The sequence below is a fragment of the Diadema antillarum genome, unplaced genomic scaffold, assembly GCF_040938485.1.
Source record: "Diadema antillarum isolate AM-2024a unplaced genomic scaffold, OU_Dant_1.0 scf00000117, whole genome shotgun sequence".
Taxonomy (NCBI): Eukaryota; Metazoa; Echinodermata; class Echinoidea; order Diadematoida; family Diadematidae; genus Diadema; species Diadema antillarum.
This window is the reverse complement of record NW_027271006.1, coordinates 456938-476484: the sequence shown is the minus strand read 5'-3', so window position 1 is coordinate 476484 and position 19547 is coordinate 456938. Positions and strand designations below refer to the sequence as shown.

The following is a 19547-nucleotide window of genomic DNA, read 5'->3' as shown; positions in this document are numbered from 1 at the left end:
CTCTGTGGATTGCCAGTTTTCACATAAGTGGGGGTGAGGGGGGGGGGGGGGGGGGGTGGGGGGAGGGGACAGCCTACTAGAAGAAGTCAAATATTCCCAATTTCTCTTTTCCTGTTTGAATTTTCGACTGCATAAATCATGGGTTGAAAGTAAAGTTTAGTTTTCACAGTGAAAAAAAAACCACCAATGTATTACTTTCTTAAACAATGTTTATTTTGCCAATACTAAAAGAAGTTGAAAATTTTTGTTTCTTGTAATACTAGCACAGGTATAGGCCTACAAGTATATTTCCCACACTTTTTTCTGATAGTTTACATTTACTCGACTAAAGCAGAAAAGACTTTCGCACATTCGTCTTCATCTTTTGGAACATTCTTTGTTTGTTTGTTTGTTTGTTTGTTGTTTGTTTTGGGGGTATTTTTGTAAACACTTTACTATGAACTTGTAAGTTTCCTTTTTGAGAGAACTATGTACAATTTAATGTGTTACATTCGACATTTTACAATTTTTTAATGTCATGGGCCTATAAATTCATCACATTAATTTCCTAACTGTTCATGCAGTATCCATTAATATATCAGCCCTACTAAGAATAATAAGGGCATTAAGTTCCCACTTAACCCATAGTGTTCGAGACAACTTAAAGCCCTTTTCATTCTCAACCAACGAATGTAGGGCCTATGTACTTACTTGTATGTATGTATATGTATGCATGTATATACATGTATGTATGTGTGTGGGTGTGTGTGTGTATACAGTGGACTGCCATTACAACAAAGTCCTCGGGACCAGCAGTTCGTCGCTAGCCCGCGCAAAGGCTGCTATCGCACAACAGGGATAACAAGTTATACGTACCAAATTTGCCGATAGCGGCCTTTCTGCGGGTACAATGTATTAGTTTACGATTCTTTCATTATATCTATTATTCTCGCTACGAAACATTATTCAAACAACATACTATTAAGAAACTGTTATCTATGTCTGAGTAGACTGCTTGCTACCAAATTTCTTCTACTCTTCACTTCTTTGATCCCGACATTGCTACTGAATGAGTGTGTTGGGTGTGCGCTGTGTGTATGATGAGAATGTGGTGTGTGTGTGTGTGTGCATAGTGTAGGGCTGATGAAGTTGTGTGTGTGCGTGTGTGGGTGTGTGTGTGTGTGTGTATTTTTTGCTTTCATTTTCATTTTTGCACAATATGCTTTTTAGCAAATGTATTTTGTATAATTTTGTTTTGGGCCCAAACAACAAGCACCAGATGCTTCAAAGGGGTCCCGGCATTAATTTCCATATGTGCATGTATGCTGTTCATACACATTGCTTTTGTTTTTATTGTGTACATAATGTACTTTTGATTTATTTTCCGCCGAAAAAACTGAATTGAATATCGAAATTTCGTTATATGCGAACAAATAAAAAACTAAAAAATACATAGACTGGACAATATTGCGACCCAAACTTTTACTTCTTTGCAACCGGAATTTCATTATAACCATGTTCATTATAATAAGAGTGCATTTCATAATGAATTATATATATAATTATATTTATATATATACATATATATATATATATATATATATATATATATATATACACACTCAGCAAAAAAAAAAGAAAGTAAACACTTTTTCGAGTTCATATTTTTCATAGATTTTGATGAAAATCAATGTATCCCATACCATATTAAAGGTAATTTAATTGGCTATCAGCTAGTAGGTTAATACAAAAGGAAATTTTACGCTTGAGTGAACACATTTGTTCTTGTCCTCCAAAGCACAAAAGTAGAAATTGCAAAAATTGACATGTGGTCTTTCATTTGCAAATGCCCTTCACGATAACAATGACAACAAAAGACCAGTTTAACATATTGAGAAACATGAATGAAATAGCAAAAATAAGTTTTCGTTCTCTTTACAACCTCCAACAAAAACATAGTGGGAAACTAAAGGGGAGAAATAAGAATTTTCCATCAACTCAAACTTCAAATGACGTAGGGAGTAATATGCATATACATGATCAAATGGACAGAATTTTTTTCATGTCATTCTTTATTTTTTTTAAGAATTCATAAGATGAATTCAAGAACCACGCATTATTGACAATTTTCTAATTTGAAAAAAAGGAACAACTAAAATTTCTACCATTTTTGTTAATTATTGCTTCTTCTCTTATTTCATTTGGATTAAGATTTAACAGAAGATTCTTCAATTTCCTCTATCATATTTATCCTTCATTGATCTTTGGGGCTTTAAAGATATCATAGAGATCATAGGATCATTTTTGTAACTTAATTCATGTTTCTTTTTGTGTGAAATTTGTTGTTTGTTCTTATTGTTATATGGAAGGGCACCTATGCATGAATGACAACTTCCTCAGTTTTGCAATTTTTACTTTTGTGCCCTGGAAGAGAAAAACAAAGGTGTTCACTCATGCGTACAGTTTTCCTTTTTGTTGACCTACCAGGTTGATAGCCAATTAAATTATCTTTAATATGGTATATAATACACTAACTTTTAGCCAAATTTTATATGAGAAATATAATCTTGAAAAAGTGTTTACTTTCCTTTTTTGCCGTGTGTGTATATATATATATATATATATATATATATATATACACACTCAGCAAAAAAAGTAAGTTCCCCCCTGACATTTTTGGATATATCTCAACAAGTATTTTACGGATGTTCATAATTCGAATGGGAATGGATAGGGAATTTCATTACTCATAACATGAATGGCATATCATTGCCACCAGATATCATTATTGGTGTAAAAAAATCACATTTCATGTCAAAATGCATGGGGAAAAAAGTTGCACTTTATGCCATAGGAAGCATATTGTATACATTTCCTATGTAAGTTATCAAATGATCTTTTTAAATTGTGTAATTCTCAGGAATTTCTTCAGGTACAATGTGCTTCCCTATTAAACAGATGTTATGCATACTTTTTGAACAATAGGCCTTCTCAATATGAAAATATTGGTAGAAGCCACGTGATTTGTAATTCCAATTTAGGTTGATCACATTAATGTGCCTGTGGGCATTTTGCATCATGCCCTCAAGTTGTAGATCAGTTTGCTGAGGGAAATGGCATCGAACGTATGGAGTGGCCTGCAAGATCCCCTGACTGTAATCCAGTAGAGAATCTGTGGGATATCATTAAGTGGAAAGCGAGCAAGAAGTTGAAAGATGACACTTCACTGCAAGAATTTCAGCGCATCTTGCAGAGAGCATGGGCCAACATTGAGCAGCGCCAAGTACAAACTTTAGTTAACAGTATGAGGAGGAGATGGCGGCTGGTCATTGCGGGTGGTGGACATATCAATTATCAAATACTTCACTATATGCTCATGAAAAGAAAGAGATAGAGAAATATGCAATAACCCATGCTTAAATGTTCAGAATCATGAGTGATTGTTTGATTATTTGTGTAAAAGTCATTGCAAATCACTAAAGTGCAACTTTTGTTTCCATGCATTTTGACATAAAATGCATTTGTTCACACCAATAATGATATCTGGTGGCAATGATTTTCCACTCATGTTATGAGTAATAAAATTCTTTATCCATTTCCGTTTGAATTATGAAAATCGGTTGAATACTTTTTGAGATATATCCACAAATGCTAGGGGGGAACTTACTTTTTTTGCTGAGTGTATATATATATATTTATGGTACATACAGTATACATTATGTCTATGTACAGTCTGAACATAGCTGTAATAAATAATACATTAATGAAGAAAAATATAGACAGGCTAATCAGTTGGCATACACACATTGCTTTATTTCCAAGAGACCCTTGGTATAAGCAATCTCACTGCCAATGATCACAGAATGCACTTCACTGAAGTGGATTAAAACTCCAGCTCATGTATTGTGAGCACAGCCTGAAAACAAAACAAAACAAAACAAAACAAAACAAAAAACCCATGACCTCACTAGTAGACAGGTAATGTTGCATCGTTAGCAAGTGTCTGGTCATATCCATTGTAAACAGCAGGTAACAAACACATTGCTCTTAACCGTGATGAATTGTATATACAGCAATGACATGATATTGCTCACACACACTGTAAAGTTTCAGGTAAATTGTTGAAAAGAACTGGAGAAGCATTTCACAGGACATGAGGTCTGCAAAATGGGTATCAAATAGATTTTGCTATGGCACACTCATCACAATAAATGAAAATGGGCCATGCACCTGAAAACATGGCTGTCACATAAATGTGCCAAATTTCCATTCACTTCCCTGTACAACGCATTGCATGACACTGACAGAAAAGGTGCCTTGCACAAAATAGAAAATATGTGTCCCAAAGTGCACATTCTAAATTTAGTTGCTCTTTAACAAGGCAGTGGATTTGATCACAAGAATTCTGTGTTGCCATAACGAAAAGGGTTTTTCCACATCAATCCATTATGGTAGTCATCAGGATCATGCGCCCAACTTTCAATTTATGTATGATCAAAAAACAAACAACAGCAAGAGTATACATCAATCTGATTTGACACTAGAACTTGCAAGTTGGTAGTCAGACAAAACTTTGAACTAACATCTATATTGGTGTAAGAAACAGGATCACTACATGGCATAGAGTTTTCCATAAAACACTTACTTTAACGGATGAGCAAAATTACCTAAATACAGCCCACCTTTTTTGTAACAAATATATTGTACACGGAGTTTCATTGGGCACATCACACTGTTTATGCAATACACTGATCACAGAAGAGTGGAATCCATGAACGGACAGAAGGAGGTAAGCACGGAAAACCCAAAAAGCATCATGCCTGCGGCACCACTTTGAGGCAGAGGTATAAAAAGAAGATGAAACAAACGCAAAGAGCCATACATCTGATGACACGTTACCTGTTTATTGCATTAAGAATCTCGAGATTGGCTGACCCACCGGTCATTACAGCCCAATTTGAGGCACTGAGATTTGGTGACAAAGCACATCAGCTTCAGTCATCATCTTGTGTTTGCTGTCCAGCTATTCAAATGAATACTCATGAACATCGAACAAAACAGTTCAAGAAAAATATGTACAGTAACAGTCTTTACAAAATGTATTTTTGAAACATTTTTGACACACATTTCTTTATACAAAACAATATGCTGTACAAGGCTCCACTAGTTAATGCGATCATTAGCTTTGTACCTTTAATAATACACTTTTTCCAAGCCAATCAAACGCATAGTAGCTAAACTGAAGTATCATAAGCATATTAGGCCTATGATTCTGAGGTATGCCTAGAAAACATAACCAAGTTCTTCATAAGGGCTAAAACAACAAGACTGAAAAGAGACATAAGGAAAAAAAATGTCACAGGCACCCATTCTTCTGGGTTCCAAGGAAGTGAGCATTCTCTTGTTAAAGTCACCAAAATCAATGAACAGAAAATGAACATAAAAAAAAAAACCAACAACCTACAGACCCAGTGGGTCTAACGTTCAACTGATTATCACAAGTAATGAACTCCTATTGAGTTTTGGTCATTTGATACATGTACAATGTTCAACATTTGCTCTGAAATGTATTGAACTAGCAAGTGACCTTTAACCTGCACCTGAAAAAAAAAAGAAAAAAAAAGATATGACACTCAGCATACAGAGTCTACCATCATCACTGCAAAATTAATCATGTTTACGTAGCATTGCAGATACGTTGTAGGCACTGAAATAAACTTAACTACCAATCATTATTTCTTAATGTATGATCCTCAGTTGTAAGGTATAGGCCATCAGATTGATTTCTCAATTTCCACTTTTAATCTTTTTTCTTTTTTGCTTGTTTTTGTCAGCCCAAATATCAAGCACGACTTTGGAAACTTTGCACTGCACACATCAAACTTGACACAATTAACTTACGTAGTTCATTCATGAAACAAAATGATTCAATACAGGCTACAACGTGGTGATCATCCTTATCATCTTGTGCAGATTGAAATGAGGTATGCATTCATGGATGTAATAATGGCAATATATAGAAATTAACATCACAGTATGTGAATATTTTCTATTCAAAACCTTTTCATTTAATGCAATGCAGTTTTCGAAACTGTCACATCTTTTCTTGGGTATCAGCAATAGATGTAGTTATTGTTGCAGCATGGTTACAAATAATGTTGGTGGCATTCACTCTTTCTCATGTTTTGACTGTCGTTAAACAGAAAACAACACTTAATACCACTACCTTCCATGCAATTTCCATTACACTGAGAAATGAGTCTGCATTTTCAAACAGTCCAACAAAATCATACGACAAATTTCACAAGGATCACTTCTCCTCCTGTTTTGACTGCTGTTAAACAAAAACAAAAAAAAAAGCAACAACTTATACCACTACCTTCCATGCAATTTCCATTACCTTGAGAAATGAGTCTTGAATTCTTAATAAAGCCAAACGAAATCATCTGTCAAATTTCACAAAGACCGCTAGACAGTGGAAGGAACTGATTTTTCATTGATACCTACATAATGTACTTACATAATGTCAAAGCCATGGTAACACATTTTCATCTCTGAAATTTCTACACCTGAAATATGTGACGTAATCACAATTTCATTACGGTTCTTTCAATACATGAATGCGCTGTTTAACAAAATCTTCCAAATAAGCTAAAATTTCCCACTTTCCCACCACTTTGATAGTTCTTGGTCACATAATTTCAATTTTTTTTCAAATCTATTGATTGAATATCAATTTGAAACTAAATGTGTTCTCTTTGGCATTTCCTACAAATATTGGTGCAACTTCTACAAAGCAATATCTTTTTTGCTTCTTTACAGTATTATGGTAGCAACAGAGATGAAAAAGAAGGGGAAACTGTGCAAATGTGTTAAAAGCATCATATATGAATCATAATCTTTTACACAAAAAAAAATCTTAAACCTATCAGCAACATTGATCATGTCCACCAGATTGGGTTGCTTTTACATGGAATTAGGCAGCATGCCATAACCACACAGACTGTGATGCATGTACCATTGGAGTACAGACTGCCATACATATAAAAGAATACACACCAGAAGTATATAGCACACTTTGTTGTGTGACAGCTACAATATAGCATTTAGCATGGGAATAGATACTCAAAAAAATCAAATACTGTCATCCACCGAGGTGCACCTACAGACATCACGGCCTACTGGCCAAGCCGAAAGAGATGGGAGAAAAGCGCAGGCCAAAATGTTATCTGTACCATGCAGCATTGGACTCAAGGAGGGTTGACAAGGCCTTGATAGTGCTTATCCACAGTGTACTGAGAACTAAATGTTCCAGAAGGGAATTTTGAAGTTCTTGTCCCTGAAAGAGATTAGCAGCATCCACGGCAAAACTCATACTGTGTAGCATGTACGATGGAAAGTACAGACTATCATACTCAAGAGATTTATCAAAGAATCCACACAAGAAGTAGATTGCATGCTTTGTGTGAAAGCTACAAAATTGCATTTGGCATGGGAATAGATACTCGATACATCACAGAGACGTATCACAAAATCAGTGTCAAAAGTAGATAAACTTTGCTGTGTGGTGGCTACAATATCATTTGGCATGGGAATAGATACTCAAGAAATCAAATGCTGTCATCCACTGCGGTGCAGCTACAGAAATCACGGCCTACTGGCCAAGCCGAAAGACATGGGAGAAATGCACAGGTCAAAATGTACCTGTATCCTGCAGCTTTGGACTAGAGGAGAGTGGACAAGGCGCTGATAGTGCTCATCCACGATAAGCTGAAGAGGATTAAATGTTTCCAGGAGGGAATATTGAAGTTCTTGTCCCTGAAAGAGATTAGTAGCATCCACAGCAAAATTCAGACTGTTGAACTGTTTGTGACGAATCTGTGTAATAAACTGGGCTCTCTTACAATGAATAATGTTTAGAAGACACAAAATCTGTCTTCTACATAACTGATAGCCTAATTCAATCTGCACCAAAAATATTGTAGTTTCAGCCATCATTCATGCAACCAACTACTCGATTTAATGCGGATCAGTTGGATTGCTTCATCTCAGTATCTCCGTTTCAAACTGCATCATTATCCGACACAGCAGATACATCAGAGTAAGTAACATTAATGTTTTTCCACACGTCCAGAATCTCCGACAAAGCTTGTAACTTCCGGCCCAACTTCTGAGGCTTCTCCATCGGTAGATTTACTTCGAACGTACCAAGCGCCGAGTGCTGTCTGCCTGGAATGTAGTCAAAAAGAGCATCAGGTTGGAACTCTTTTGTGAAGCGCTCAATGTTCTCCTCATACTCATCTTTTCTCTCCACTCCGGAGTTCTCTTCGTCATCATCTGGTCCAGCATCAGAAGAGCTATAGTCGAGTCTGTAGGGTCCGTTCATTTGGGGACATCCTTCTGAAAATCTCATCATTTCTGTAAGAATCAAATGTATTCAGGTAAAATCAAGCATGCAGATATATGATTGTATATTACCTGATAGTCAAGATTAATAACAATAATAACAAGGAAAAGTAGAAATTACGTGGTGCGTAATATATGTCCCCACCAGAAGTAGCATTTTGTAGCAAAATATACAATATAGGTCAAAAATCAAGGTCAAAGGTCATAGAAGTCAAAGGTCCAAATTCTGTGTAGAAGTTTTGAAGCCTTCACCTAGTGCCATCACATAAAGCAAACGGAATCTAAATCGCGTTAGAAATGGCGAAGGAGTAGCATTTTGTAGCAAAATGTACAATACAGGTCAAAAATCAAGATCAAATGTCAAAGAAGTCAAAGGTCAAAATTCTGTGTAGAAGTTTTGAAGCCCTCACCTAGTGCCATCACATAAAGCAAACAGAATCAAAATCGGGTTAGAAATGGCGAAGGAGTAGCATTTTGTAGCAAAATGTACAATACAGGTCACAAATCAAGGTCAATGGTCAAAGAAGTCAAAGGTCCAAATTCTGTGTAGATGTCTTGAAGCCCTCACCTACACTTTGTAGTGCCATCACATAAAGCAAACGGAATCCAAATCGGGTTAGAAATGGCGAAGGAGTAGCATTTTGTAGCCAATGTACAATATAGGTCAAAAATCAAGGTCAAAGGTCAAAGAAGTCAAAGGTCAAAATTCTGTGTAGAAGTCAAAGGTCAAAATTCTGTGTAGAAGTTTTGAAGCCCTCATCTAGTGCCATCACATAAAGCAAACGGAATCCAAATCGGGTAAGAAATGGCGAAGGAGTAGCATTTTGTAGCAAAATGTACAATTCAGGTCAAAAATCAAGGTCAAAGGTCAAAGAAGTCAAAGGTCAAAATTCTGTGTAGAAGTCAAAGGTCAAAATTCTGTGTAGAAGTCAAAGGTCAAAATTCTGAAGCCCTCATCTAGTGCCATCACATAAAGCAAACGGAATCCAATTCGGGTAAGAAATGGCGAAGGAGTAGCATTTTGTAGCAAAATGTACAATTCAGGTCAAAAATCAAGGTCAAAGGTCAAGAAAGTCAAAGGTCCAAATTCTGTGTAGATGTTTTGAAGCCCTCACCTAGTGCCATCACATAAAGCAAACGGAATCAAAATCGGGTTAGAAATGGCGAAGGAGTAGCATTTTGTAGCAAAATGTACAATATAGGTAAACAAGGAAAAGTAGAAATTACGCGGTGCGTAACATATGTCCCCGCCGGAAGTAGCATTTTGTAACAAAATGTGCAATATAGGTCAAAAATCAAGGTCAAAGGTCAAAGAAGTCAAAGGTCAAAATTCTGTGTCAGAAGTTTTGAAGCCCTCACCTAGTGCCATCACATAAAGCAAACGGAATCGAAATTGGGTTAGAAATGGCGAAGGAGTAGCATTCTGTAGCCAATGTACAATATAGGTCAAAAATCAAGGTCAAAGGTCAAAGAAGACAAAGGTCAAAATTCTGTGTAGAAGTTTTGAAGCCCTCACCTAGTGCCATCATATAAAGCAAACGGAATCGAAATCGGGTTAAAAATGGCGAAGGAGTAGCATTCTGTAGCAAAATGCACAATATAGGTCAAAAATCAAGGTCAAAGGTCAAAGAAGTCAAAGGTCAAAATTCTGTGTAGAAGTTTTGAAGCCCTCAACTAGTGCCATCACATAAAGCAAACGGAATCGAAATCGGGTTAGAAATGGCGAAGGAGTAGCATTTTGTAGCAAAATGTACAATATAGGTCAAAAATCAAGGTCAAAGGTCAAAGAAGTCAAAGGTCAAAATTCTGTGTAGAAGTTTTGAAGCCCTCACCTAGTGCCATCACATAAAGCAAACGGAATCGAAATCGGGTTAGAAATGGCGAAGGAGTAGCATTTTGTAGCAAAATGTACAATATAGGGCAAAAAATCAAGGTCAAAGGTCAAAGAAGTCAAAGGTCAAAATTCTGTGTAGAAGTTTTGAAGCCCTCACCTAGTGCCATCACATAAAGCAAACGGAATCGAAATCGGGTTAGAAATGGCGAAGGAGTAGCATTTTGTAGCAAAATGTACAATATAGGTCAAAGGTCAAGGTCAAAGGTCACGACTGAAATTCTGTGTAGAAGTTTCAAAGCTCCCATGTATTGCTATCATATAAAGCAAACAGAATCAAAATTGGCTCATAAATGACAGAGAAGTAGCAAATTGAAGATTTTGATCACACACGGACGCACACACGGACACACGGACGGACGGACGGACGGACGGACGGACGGACACACGGACGGACACACGGACACACACACGTACGGAGCCCGTTTCATAGTCCCCTGCTCGAACTCGTTCGGCGGGGACAAAAATCAAGGTCAAAGGTCAAAGAAGTCAAAGGTCAAAATTCTGTGTAGGAGTTTTGAAGCCCTCACCTAGTGCCATCACATAAAGCAAACGGAATCAAAATCGGGTTAGAAATGGCGAAGGAGTAGCATTTTGTAGCATTTTGATCACACACGGACGCACACACACACACGGACACACGGACACACGGAGCCCGTTTCATAGTCCCCTGCTCGAAGTCGTTCGGCGGGGACAAAAACTTATTCCATGCTACATTCGCAAACAATCGCCGCTCACAGTTAGATACTCCCTTTATGTATCTTTGGAAAAGTTAACAGTTCGGATACATGAATACATTTCCATCATTTTAATTTGAACAGTAGCGTTTCTGACATCTTTAAATGCCTACTGTAAAAGTGAATATTTTCACACGACTAATTTTTCGCGCTTCGCCGGGTAAGAAGAGTTCCGCGTGTTTTTAATTCCGTGGAATCAAGACATCACGCACAGGAACATATGGCAAGCAAAAATATTCGTGTACTTTTATTTTCGCGCTAGTTTCTGTTTGCGCGAAAAGTGCGAAAATTTCAACACCGCGAAAATTTCCACTTTTACAGTATTCTATAGCGAAGGCTGTAGATTCTGAATACTCCGATGTGATATTGTACTTACCTGCAAAGTCTTCATTGACAAATTCATCCACACACTCCAGTCCAACGTTTCCTCCAGGCTTTCCCTTCGGGTTTGCCACTCTGTTCCACACATAGCTGCTTTGGACTTCGGGATCAGCAAATCCCCCAACACCTTGGAGTAGATAGAAACAACCAATGACAAAAGATATCACAGCATGGACAGAATAGCTATTCAGTTGGAGCTTTCAGTGGCAGATTTGTCAATTTGGATGAGGAGGTGGGTGGGGGGAGGGCGTTGCATTACCTTCACACCAGAATACTCAATTTTTGTGAATTATGGAGGGGGAATGAGAATATAACATTAATACGATTTCACCTTTCTTGCAGAGACAATAAAATTGATAATACTGTGTACGGCATATATTTTTAGAGTTTAAAGTTTTGCGAATCGGGAATTCCCAATGATTTTGCAAGTGGTTAAATTCACGATAGTGGAGTCCTGTACTGAACGCAAAATGTACATGTGTACATCACATCCACATCGGGATCAGAGTCAATATTTTCGTGCACGAGTCTTTAATTTCACAAATGACACCTGACTCGTGAAATTTGCGAAAATGAAAACCTCGCTATTTTGCTGTATACAGTACTTTCTCAGCTCCCCTCCTCAGTCTTTCTGTTCCCTCACACATTCACAGCACGAAACTATCCTTCAGGTTTAACCCTCCCAATTCTGAAAACAGATCAAAGCCTCTGTTTCTGCTTCGAGCGCTATTGTAGGTTTCCACACCAGACCCCTAATCAAACCACAGCACTTTCAAATTCCTTCAAACAGGCCTGGTTTTGAACACAGGCTATGACTTTACACACAAATATCATGGGATAAGAATCAAATCAAAACAGACTGTACGAGCTGAAATTTTCGCGTACAGATATTTTCGCGAATTGCAACTTGGAGGATTTTTTCATGTGGGTCTAACTGAACTTAGCTATTTGCCCATTGTTATTTTCGCGGTTCAAAGGCTATTCGCGAAATTCGTGAAAATAAAACCACTTCGAAAATTTCAGCTCGTACAGTATTGGCTATTATTATCTATGACGTTTCAGCGGCGCATAAAAAACATGTATTGTAGTCCGCTCAATTTTTACCGTTCAATATCAGAGCATATTGAGCGAAACGCATAGGCCAACGTATTAATTCTCCATAGGCTTGCCTTTCAAGATCACACTATATTCAATTCTGTCTCATCTATTGTGCAAGTGCTTACTGAATGCACAAACGCTTGCTACTAGTGCGCGTCATTTTGTTACAATTTACAAGTGCGCAAACATCTTGCTAGTTGTTTGTTTCATATGCAGTTTTAGGGGCTTCCCCTTTTCAGCGCTGGGATGTGACTGCCGAGTCAACTTCCAAGACGAGTAGAAGCCGGGTAATTTTGTGCAGTTTATGCTTGCACTGCTTGATTGTATAGATGATAATAATATAATGATTATATTGGATGGCCTTGATTCATGGAATACCAGGGCATATTGCACTCGTTAGGGTCAATATTGCACTCATCTTTGATTTGTGCAATACAGTGCACTCCCGTTACAATGAACACGGTTATAACAAAATTTCGTTATAACGAAGTAAAACTTCTGGTCCCAAAATGATCGCCATTAAAGTCTATGATACAAAATTCACTTATAACGAACAAGGTTATAGCGAAATTTTTGTTATAACGGAGTCTTTCTGAGTGCCACTGACAAAGAAAAACAAAAGAAATGTGCTCCTTTATAACGACCCGAGGATCGCTTTCGAAAATATGTAGCGAAACAAGCATTTATAGCATCTCTGCATTGATATTGGGCGAACGCGCCACATAACTGTGTGTTCGCTTGGTGTGTCATGCACAGTTTCAGAGGGGAACTTCATTAAAATAATACAATAATCTGTAATTGAATAACTATCTGTTTTATTGTTCACAGAGCTTTCAAGTGTATGACGAGTACTCAACAAACAGAATATCATATATGCTTGGCTTCCTTGTTTTCATTATATATTGACTTTGTTTGGTTATAACAAAATTTCGTTACAACGAAAGAAAACTGCCGGTCCCGAGCATTTCGTTACAACGGGAGTGCACGGTATTGACCCTAACTCATGCAATATTCCCTGGTACCCCATTCATAGCCATCCAATATAATATAATGATTACAAAATTTAAGGAAACCATCACTTTTACAGATATCTTCTTAACAGAATGCATTTTCTTTCTTTTTTTTAATTTGAAGGTACCACTTTATGTGAAACTCACAGGCAAGGAAGTAGTGTCCATTGATCAGATAATTTGGATGCTTTCTCGTGTAGAAGGTAACCATATCTGCTTTCCAGTCATCGATCATAGCAGGTCCATCGCCTTCTGCCACAGCCAGTCTTCTGACGAGATGACACAGTCCCTCGTACATCAGTGCCTTCGTGTGATTGAGGACATCATCGTCTTTCTCTGCTCCAAACTCACAGTCTTCACTACAATACCATTCATCTGTAGAATGAATGCAAGAGAATTCGGATAAGAATGTACCTCTGAATGAAGGTCACAATGTTTCTCAATGAAGTTTTGACTTAAAGGGGAAGGCTAGTAACTGATCAGTGGGAATCAGTGGAAATGCTGGGAGATGATTGTTCCAATCCGTATGGGATTCATTCAAGAGTTCATTGTATATCTATTGTTGTGTGAAAATGATTTGCTTCAGAATGGTCTCATATTCAAGTAATGTGCAGTTTATGAATGTTTCCAGGTTAGCGTCCCTGGTCAGTGACGGAGCATTAATCTGCACATTACTTGATTAATCTCCTGACCCAAAATGGCTGTCCGAGCAAGCCACGAGAGCTTTCGAATGGATGCACATTCTCAGTGCGCATGCACATGAAGAAAGGCCAAAAGAGCCACACGTCTTGTGGCCTCTCTTCTCCAATCACCGCAGCTCGCCGTGACAATGTTTGTGTATGATGCGTACACACACACGCACATACACACATGTCTCAGTGATGACAGCATTGTCCCACACGTTTATGGATATAGCACCGAGTCTGGCATTGCACAATTGCATGCACAAACTTCGGTCGTTCGGAGTTTACGTACCATTAGGGATGACGATTGTCTACCTTTAATATACCGGTACATGAAGATTTAACACCCAAGTTTTCATCGACGATTAAATTCTTCATTAATTTTTAGCTCCTGTACACAGGCTCGGCCATAGGGAGCAATCAACTTCCCAAATTTTTGCCATTCCTACCTAAATTGCATATCAATTAACTTGTTTACACAAAACCACTAGATAAGTATTTAGGACAATCACAATTTTCCGTCTCACAAGCCATCAAATAATGGAATCTATACAGACAATTGAAGGAGAAACTACTCTCTTAATGTTTCTCACAATGTCAGTTATTTTGGGTGTTATTGGGAATAAACCTACAAAAATGTATGAAAACTAGAGCACTCGCAATTGAGCACATGCATCCCCCGAACCCGTCTCCCATACCTCATCTGGATTACTTTTTAGGCCAGAATATTGTATAATATGGCAACTGTCGCAGGATACAATAAAATCTGATGAGAAATGAGGCTAGTATATATAGCACATACAAGGAATATGACATGTTCGAACAATGAGAGCACTGGTAATGAAAACTTTTGTTACCTAGAATAACTCCCCATAAACCTCCATAGCAAGTTTGAATAAAATCTGACAAGAAATGCGGCTTATAGAGCATTAGGAAATGTGACATGGCCTCAAAGTCGGAACACTGAGGGCGATGTTACTACAAACTGTTGTGTCCTTCACGAAGAATGACAACCCATACACCTCTTTAGCAAGTCTGAGTAAAGTCCGGTAACAATCAAGTTATTGCCTGAATAAGCATGCATTTTTGAAAATTTTGACATGATCAGGGTGACCTTTGACCCTGTAAAAGGTGGAACAGTGAGGGCAGCATTATCAATAGAGAAACAAGGCCAGCGTCACACACAAGTAGACCCTGTTAAATTTACCTTTTCACGTATAAAGATGGAACAAGCAAGGGCACCATCATCATAAACTATAAGCTTTTCGTTTTACCATAATACACTTTCATGTCAAATTTGAAGATGATCGAAGAAGAACTGCAGCCAGTAGAGTGCTCACAAGAAAATCCTTGCGGCGGACACGGCGCAACAAGGCCAAATCCATAGTATCCTCCGAACTCTGTTCAGGGGATACAATAATGTCCAACCCATGCTTACAAAAACAAGGCAAGTGCCAAATTGAGTCTCGCCTATTCGCGTACAAGAAATTAATATTTTCCTAACTCTCAGCAGTTCATTGACCCGCCTATGACCTTTGACCTTGTGATGACGTTAAATTTCCAAAGGGACATCTACCTTCCAAGTTTGGTCACAAACAGACTTAGGGATCAAAAGTTATGAGCCACAATCAAAACGTGCCATAAAAATTTAACATTGGGCCCTAAAAGTTCGTTGACCCCTTTCTGTGACCTTTGACCTTGTGATGACCTTCACCTCCCCAAGGGACATCTACCATCCAAGTTTAGTCACAAACAAAGGGATCAAAAGTTATGAGCCACAATCGAAACACGCCATAAAAAAATTAACATTGGGCCCTAAAAGTTTGTTGACCCCTGCTGTGACCTTTGACCTTGTGATGACCATCACTTCCCCAAGGGACATCTACCATCCAAGTTTGGTCACAAACGGACAAAGGGATCAAAAGTTATGAGCCACAATCAAAATGCGCCATTATATCTTAACATTGGGCCCTAAAAGTTTGTTGACCCCTGCTGTGACCTTTGACCTTGTGATGACCATCACCTCCCCAAGGGACATCTACCATCCAAGTTTGGTCACAAACGGACAAAGGGATCAAAAGTTATGAGCCATAATCAAAACGCGCCCTAAAAACTTAAACATTGGGCCCTAAAAGCTTGTTGACCCCTTTCTGTGACCTTTGACCTTGTGATGACCTTCACCTCCCCAAGGGACATCTACTACCTAAGTTTGATCACAAACAGACAGATACATCAAAAGTTACGAGAAATAAACGAAACGCGCTCTAAAAACTTAACGTTGGGCCCTGAAGTTCATTGACCTCTGCCTGTGACCTTTAACCTTGAGGAGCCCTTCATGTTTGGTAAAATATGTAACTTTGTATAACCACTCTTCCCTCCAAGTTCAATTGAAATTGAAATCCTCAGTAGAGTGTTATTCAAGTTTTTGTAGCATTACGGACAGACAACAGACGGACAGACTATGGTCGGAGGGACGACGGACAGACAGACGCCGGAGGCGATCCCTTAGTCCTCCCCACACCTCCAGTGGGCTCGACAAAAAAGAGAAAAATTTGGTGTGTTAAAAAAAAAAAAAAAAAAATCTCACTTTATTCTTCACTACCCATTAATGAATCTTCAGCATATGACTTGTGGTAGTATGTGCACACTCTTTCTGTTCAAAATATCTTTTTTTCTGATATAAGTTGCATGGTTACGTCAAGAAAAATCAAGATCACTGTCATTTGCGCCCCGATCTATAAGTCACCTGGTACAGGATCATAGCTGTGCATGTTTAGACAGCTTTTGTGGTACCACTCATGCTTCTTGCAATGCTCTGCAAGGTGGCACTGCACCATCTCATCCGCCACATTCTTGTGGCAGAAGCAGTAGATGTAGGAATCACTCTCCTCACAGGCTTTACTGCAATACCAGTCTGAGCCGAAGTCTGGTGCCTTCTCGAGTCCAACACAGCTTAGGTGGAAACGTGCACGTTTGCATGTCTTGGAACAGCACATAACCATCTCATCCGTCTTGTCTGAAAAGTCAAAGAGCAAAAAAATTAATCAAGGTAAATAGCCTTACTTCATGGCACTTAGAATACATCTTGCATAGTCCACTCACTTAAGTTGTAGCCTATCTATTTTTGTTTTCATTTCACCATTACTTCGTATTCTCTGCCATAATACATTGTTTTTCCAACATGTGAGACGACAGTTCCACATAATAGGTGAAAAATTAAAAAAGGCAATGTTTATCACAAATTTGTTAGAAGTTCACTTTCCTCAAACTAGGCTTACTTTGCATGGATAGCTGAATTGTTTAATAGAGCAGGTATTTGGGGATTTGAGCATTTCACTTCACATTTGACCCTTGCCCTTTGATCCAATGGCCCACAATTCTTCAAATAATCCCTAACAGGGAATATCCACTTTTCATGAAAGTACTCAAAATATGGGAAAATTGCGACTCTTGAACATTTTCCCATGACCTTGGACTCCATGGGCAAAATCTTTCCCTACAGAATGCGTGTACAAACTTGTATTTCCCTAGGTTTATTAAGTTTACACACTGAGAAGTCTCCAAGGTATGGAGGAGAAGTGTAATTTCAGCATAAAATAGTAAAATGTTGGCATTTTAACCTCTCTTTTAATCATTTCTTAGACCCCACAGCCCCTTAATTCCCCCCCCCCCCCCCCACCCCCGTATCAGTCAGGCAGTACCTGCATTTGTACCATACTAAGTTTCATGATACATTGAGCCATTTTGGAGGTATGGAAAAAAAGAAGAATGCAATTTTATCATTTTCACTTGACCTTTGACCTCTGATCCCATTGCTATGAATTTGCTCAGCAAATCTCTTTCTTGTAATATATACATGTACCAAGTTTCAAGAAAATACCTTCAGGCATGGCATAGATAGGAGGGATAGAGTGCAAATTTGAGGATTTGACCTTGAACTTTGACCTAATGACCCAAAAGTACTTGTTAAAGGACAAGTTCCCCTTCATAGACATATGGATTTAGTGAATGCAGCAAATATAAATGGAACACATCAGCAAGAGTTTGAAGAAAATCAGACAATCTGTTCTAAGTTTAATATGAATTTCTAAAGTTTCTGCTCCTGAAGTGACTGCTGGATGAGAAGACTACTACAGCTTGTGAAGTCACATGTGTACAACAATACAAAGAAAATATAATTTCAACATATTTTCACTTTTCTCAAATGATAAAAGAACACTGGACTTCCCTCTTTCAGAAGGTAAGGGGGAATAATATTACCTCTTAACATCAATACCAGTGGCAAGTTGAGGAAATGTACACTTTTTTCAGACTAAAATTTTGAGAAATTCTTTTTACATTTTCCCACAATACCAGTCTGTGCCAAAGTCGGACGAATTGGTGAGTCCACATATAAAAGGACGGATGAAGGACGGACGGACAACCTGAAACATACATGTAAATACCTCGGGCGACATTAAATGGCAGAGGCATAAAACACTCCAAATTCAGGTGATCTCGCCTATGGAAGTTGGCCATCCATCAAGCAGTCCCATCCCAACAATTTAGTTGTGAAGGTAAATATCAAACAGAAGTTTCTGAATCAGGAGAATCTCAAATTCTTAATGTTTTTGTTAATAATATCGTACAGAACTATTTGCTGGAGCTACCCCCTGCTAGATGACCAGTCCCATTACGGGCTTCAATAACACCATTCAAAATCCTTCAGCCAAATAGATGCTCTCCTCTTATTCACTAATTACCTGTTGATCGGCAAATACAGTATCGAAGCGCTTCATCCGGAATATCTCTGACTGTTTCTTCAAAGGTACTTGCTGCTATTTGCACATCGCCTCTGTCTGGAGGTGCCCAGCAGAAGTCCACTACTCTTTGCGCCAAGTTTCTCAACCATTTCCTCCGTTCCTTTCCAGCCCTTTCCCGTAAAAATCCTGCAGGCTCATCGGTCATTGACGTCATCCCACACAATTTCATAGCATACAGAAGGATGTGGGCTTCTGTGACAAACTTGTCAGATAAAAAGAGAAATAGGAAAGAATGTGAAAGGTTCAACCTGAGCCTTCACCCCTCTGAATAATATCTTTCTTTCAATGTGAAAGGTTTCTAAAACACAAGATCATGCAATGTTTTTCTGTAACTCCACTTATACCTCTCTCCACCCCCTCCGCCTATGCAAAGACTGTTCTTTGGTTTTTGTTCATTCTTTCTAAGTTAGAAGGTGTGAACAATATAAAGAACTAGGTAACAAATTATTTGCTTCAAAATGGCCTTATATTCAAGTAATGTGCAGTTTAAGGCCCCGTCACTGTAGAGGCATGCTCACCTGGAAATATTAAACTGCACATTACTTGAATACGAGGCTATT

General features: G+C 38.3%; 1 protein-coding gene across 3 annotated transcripts in view; it reads right to left on the bottom strand.

Annotated features, from left to right (window-relative positions):
* Window positions 1-3931: 3931 nt before the first annotated feature.
* LOC139719952 (uncharacterized) overlaps window positions 3932-19547 on the bottom strand; it is a 64425-nt gene continuing 48809 nt past the window's right edge. For all 3 annotated transcript variants that reach the window (XM_071631331.1, XM_071631332.1, XM_071631333.1), the window contains 5 exons: window positions 18928-19189; window positions 16932-17201; window positions 13650-13877; window positions 11390-11521; window positions 3932-8397 (listed from right to left, as the gene is read on the bottom strand). In XM_071631331.1, the coding sequence (XP_071487432.1) occupies window positions 8042-8397; window positions 11390-11521; window positions 13650-13877; window positions 16932-17201; window positions 18928-19189 (1248 nt within the window). In that variant the 3' untranslated portion in view covers window positions 3932-8041. The remainder of the gene's footprint in view (window positions 8398-11389; window positions 11522-13649; window positions 13878-16931; window positions 17202-18927; window positions 19190-19547) is intronic.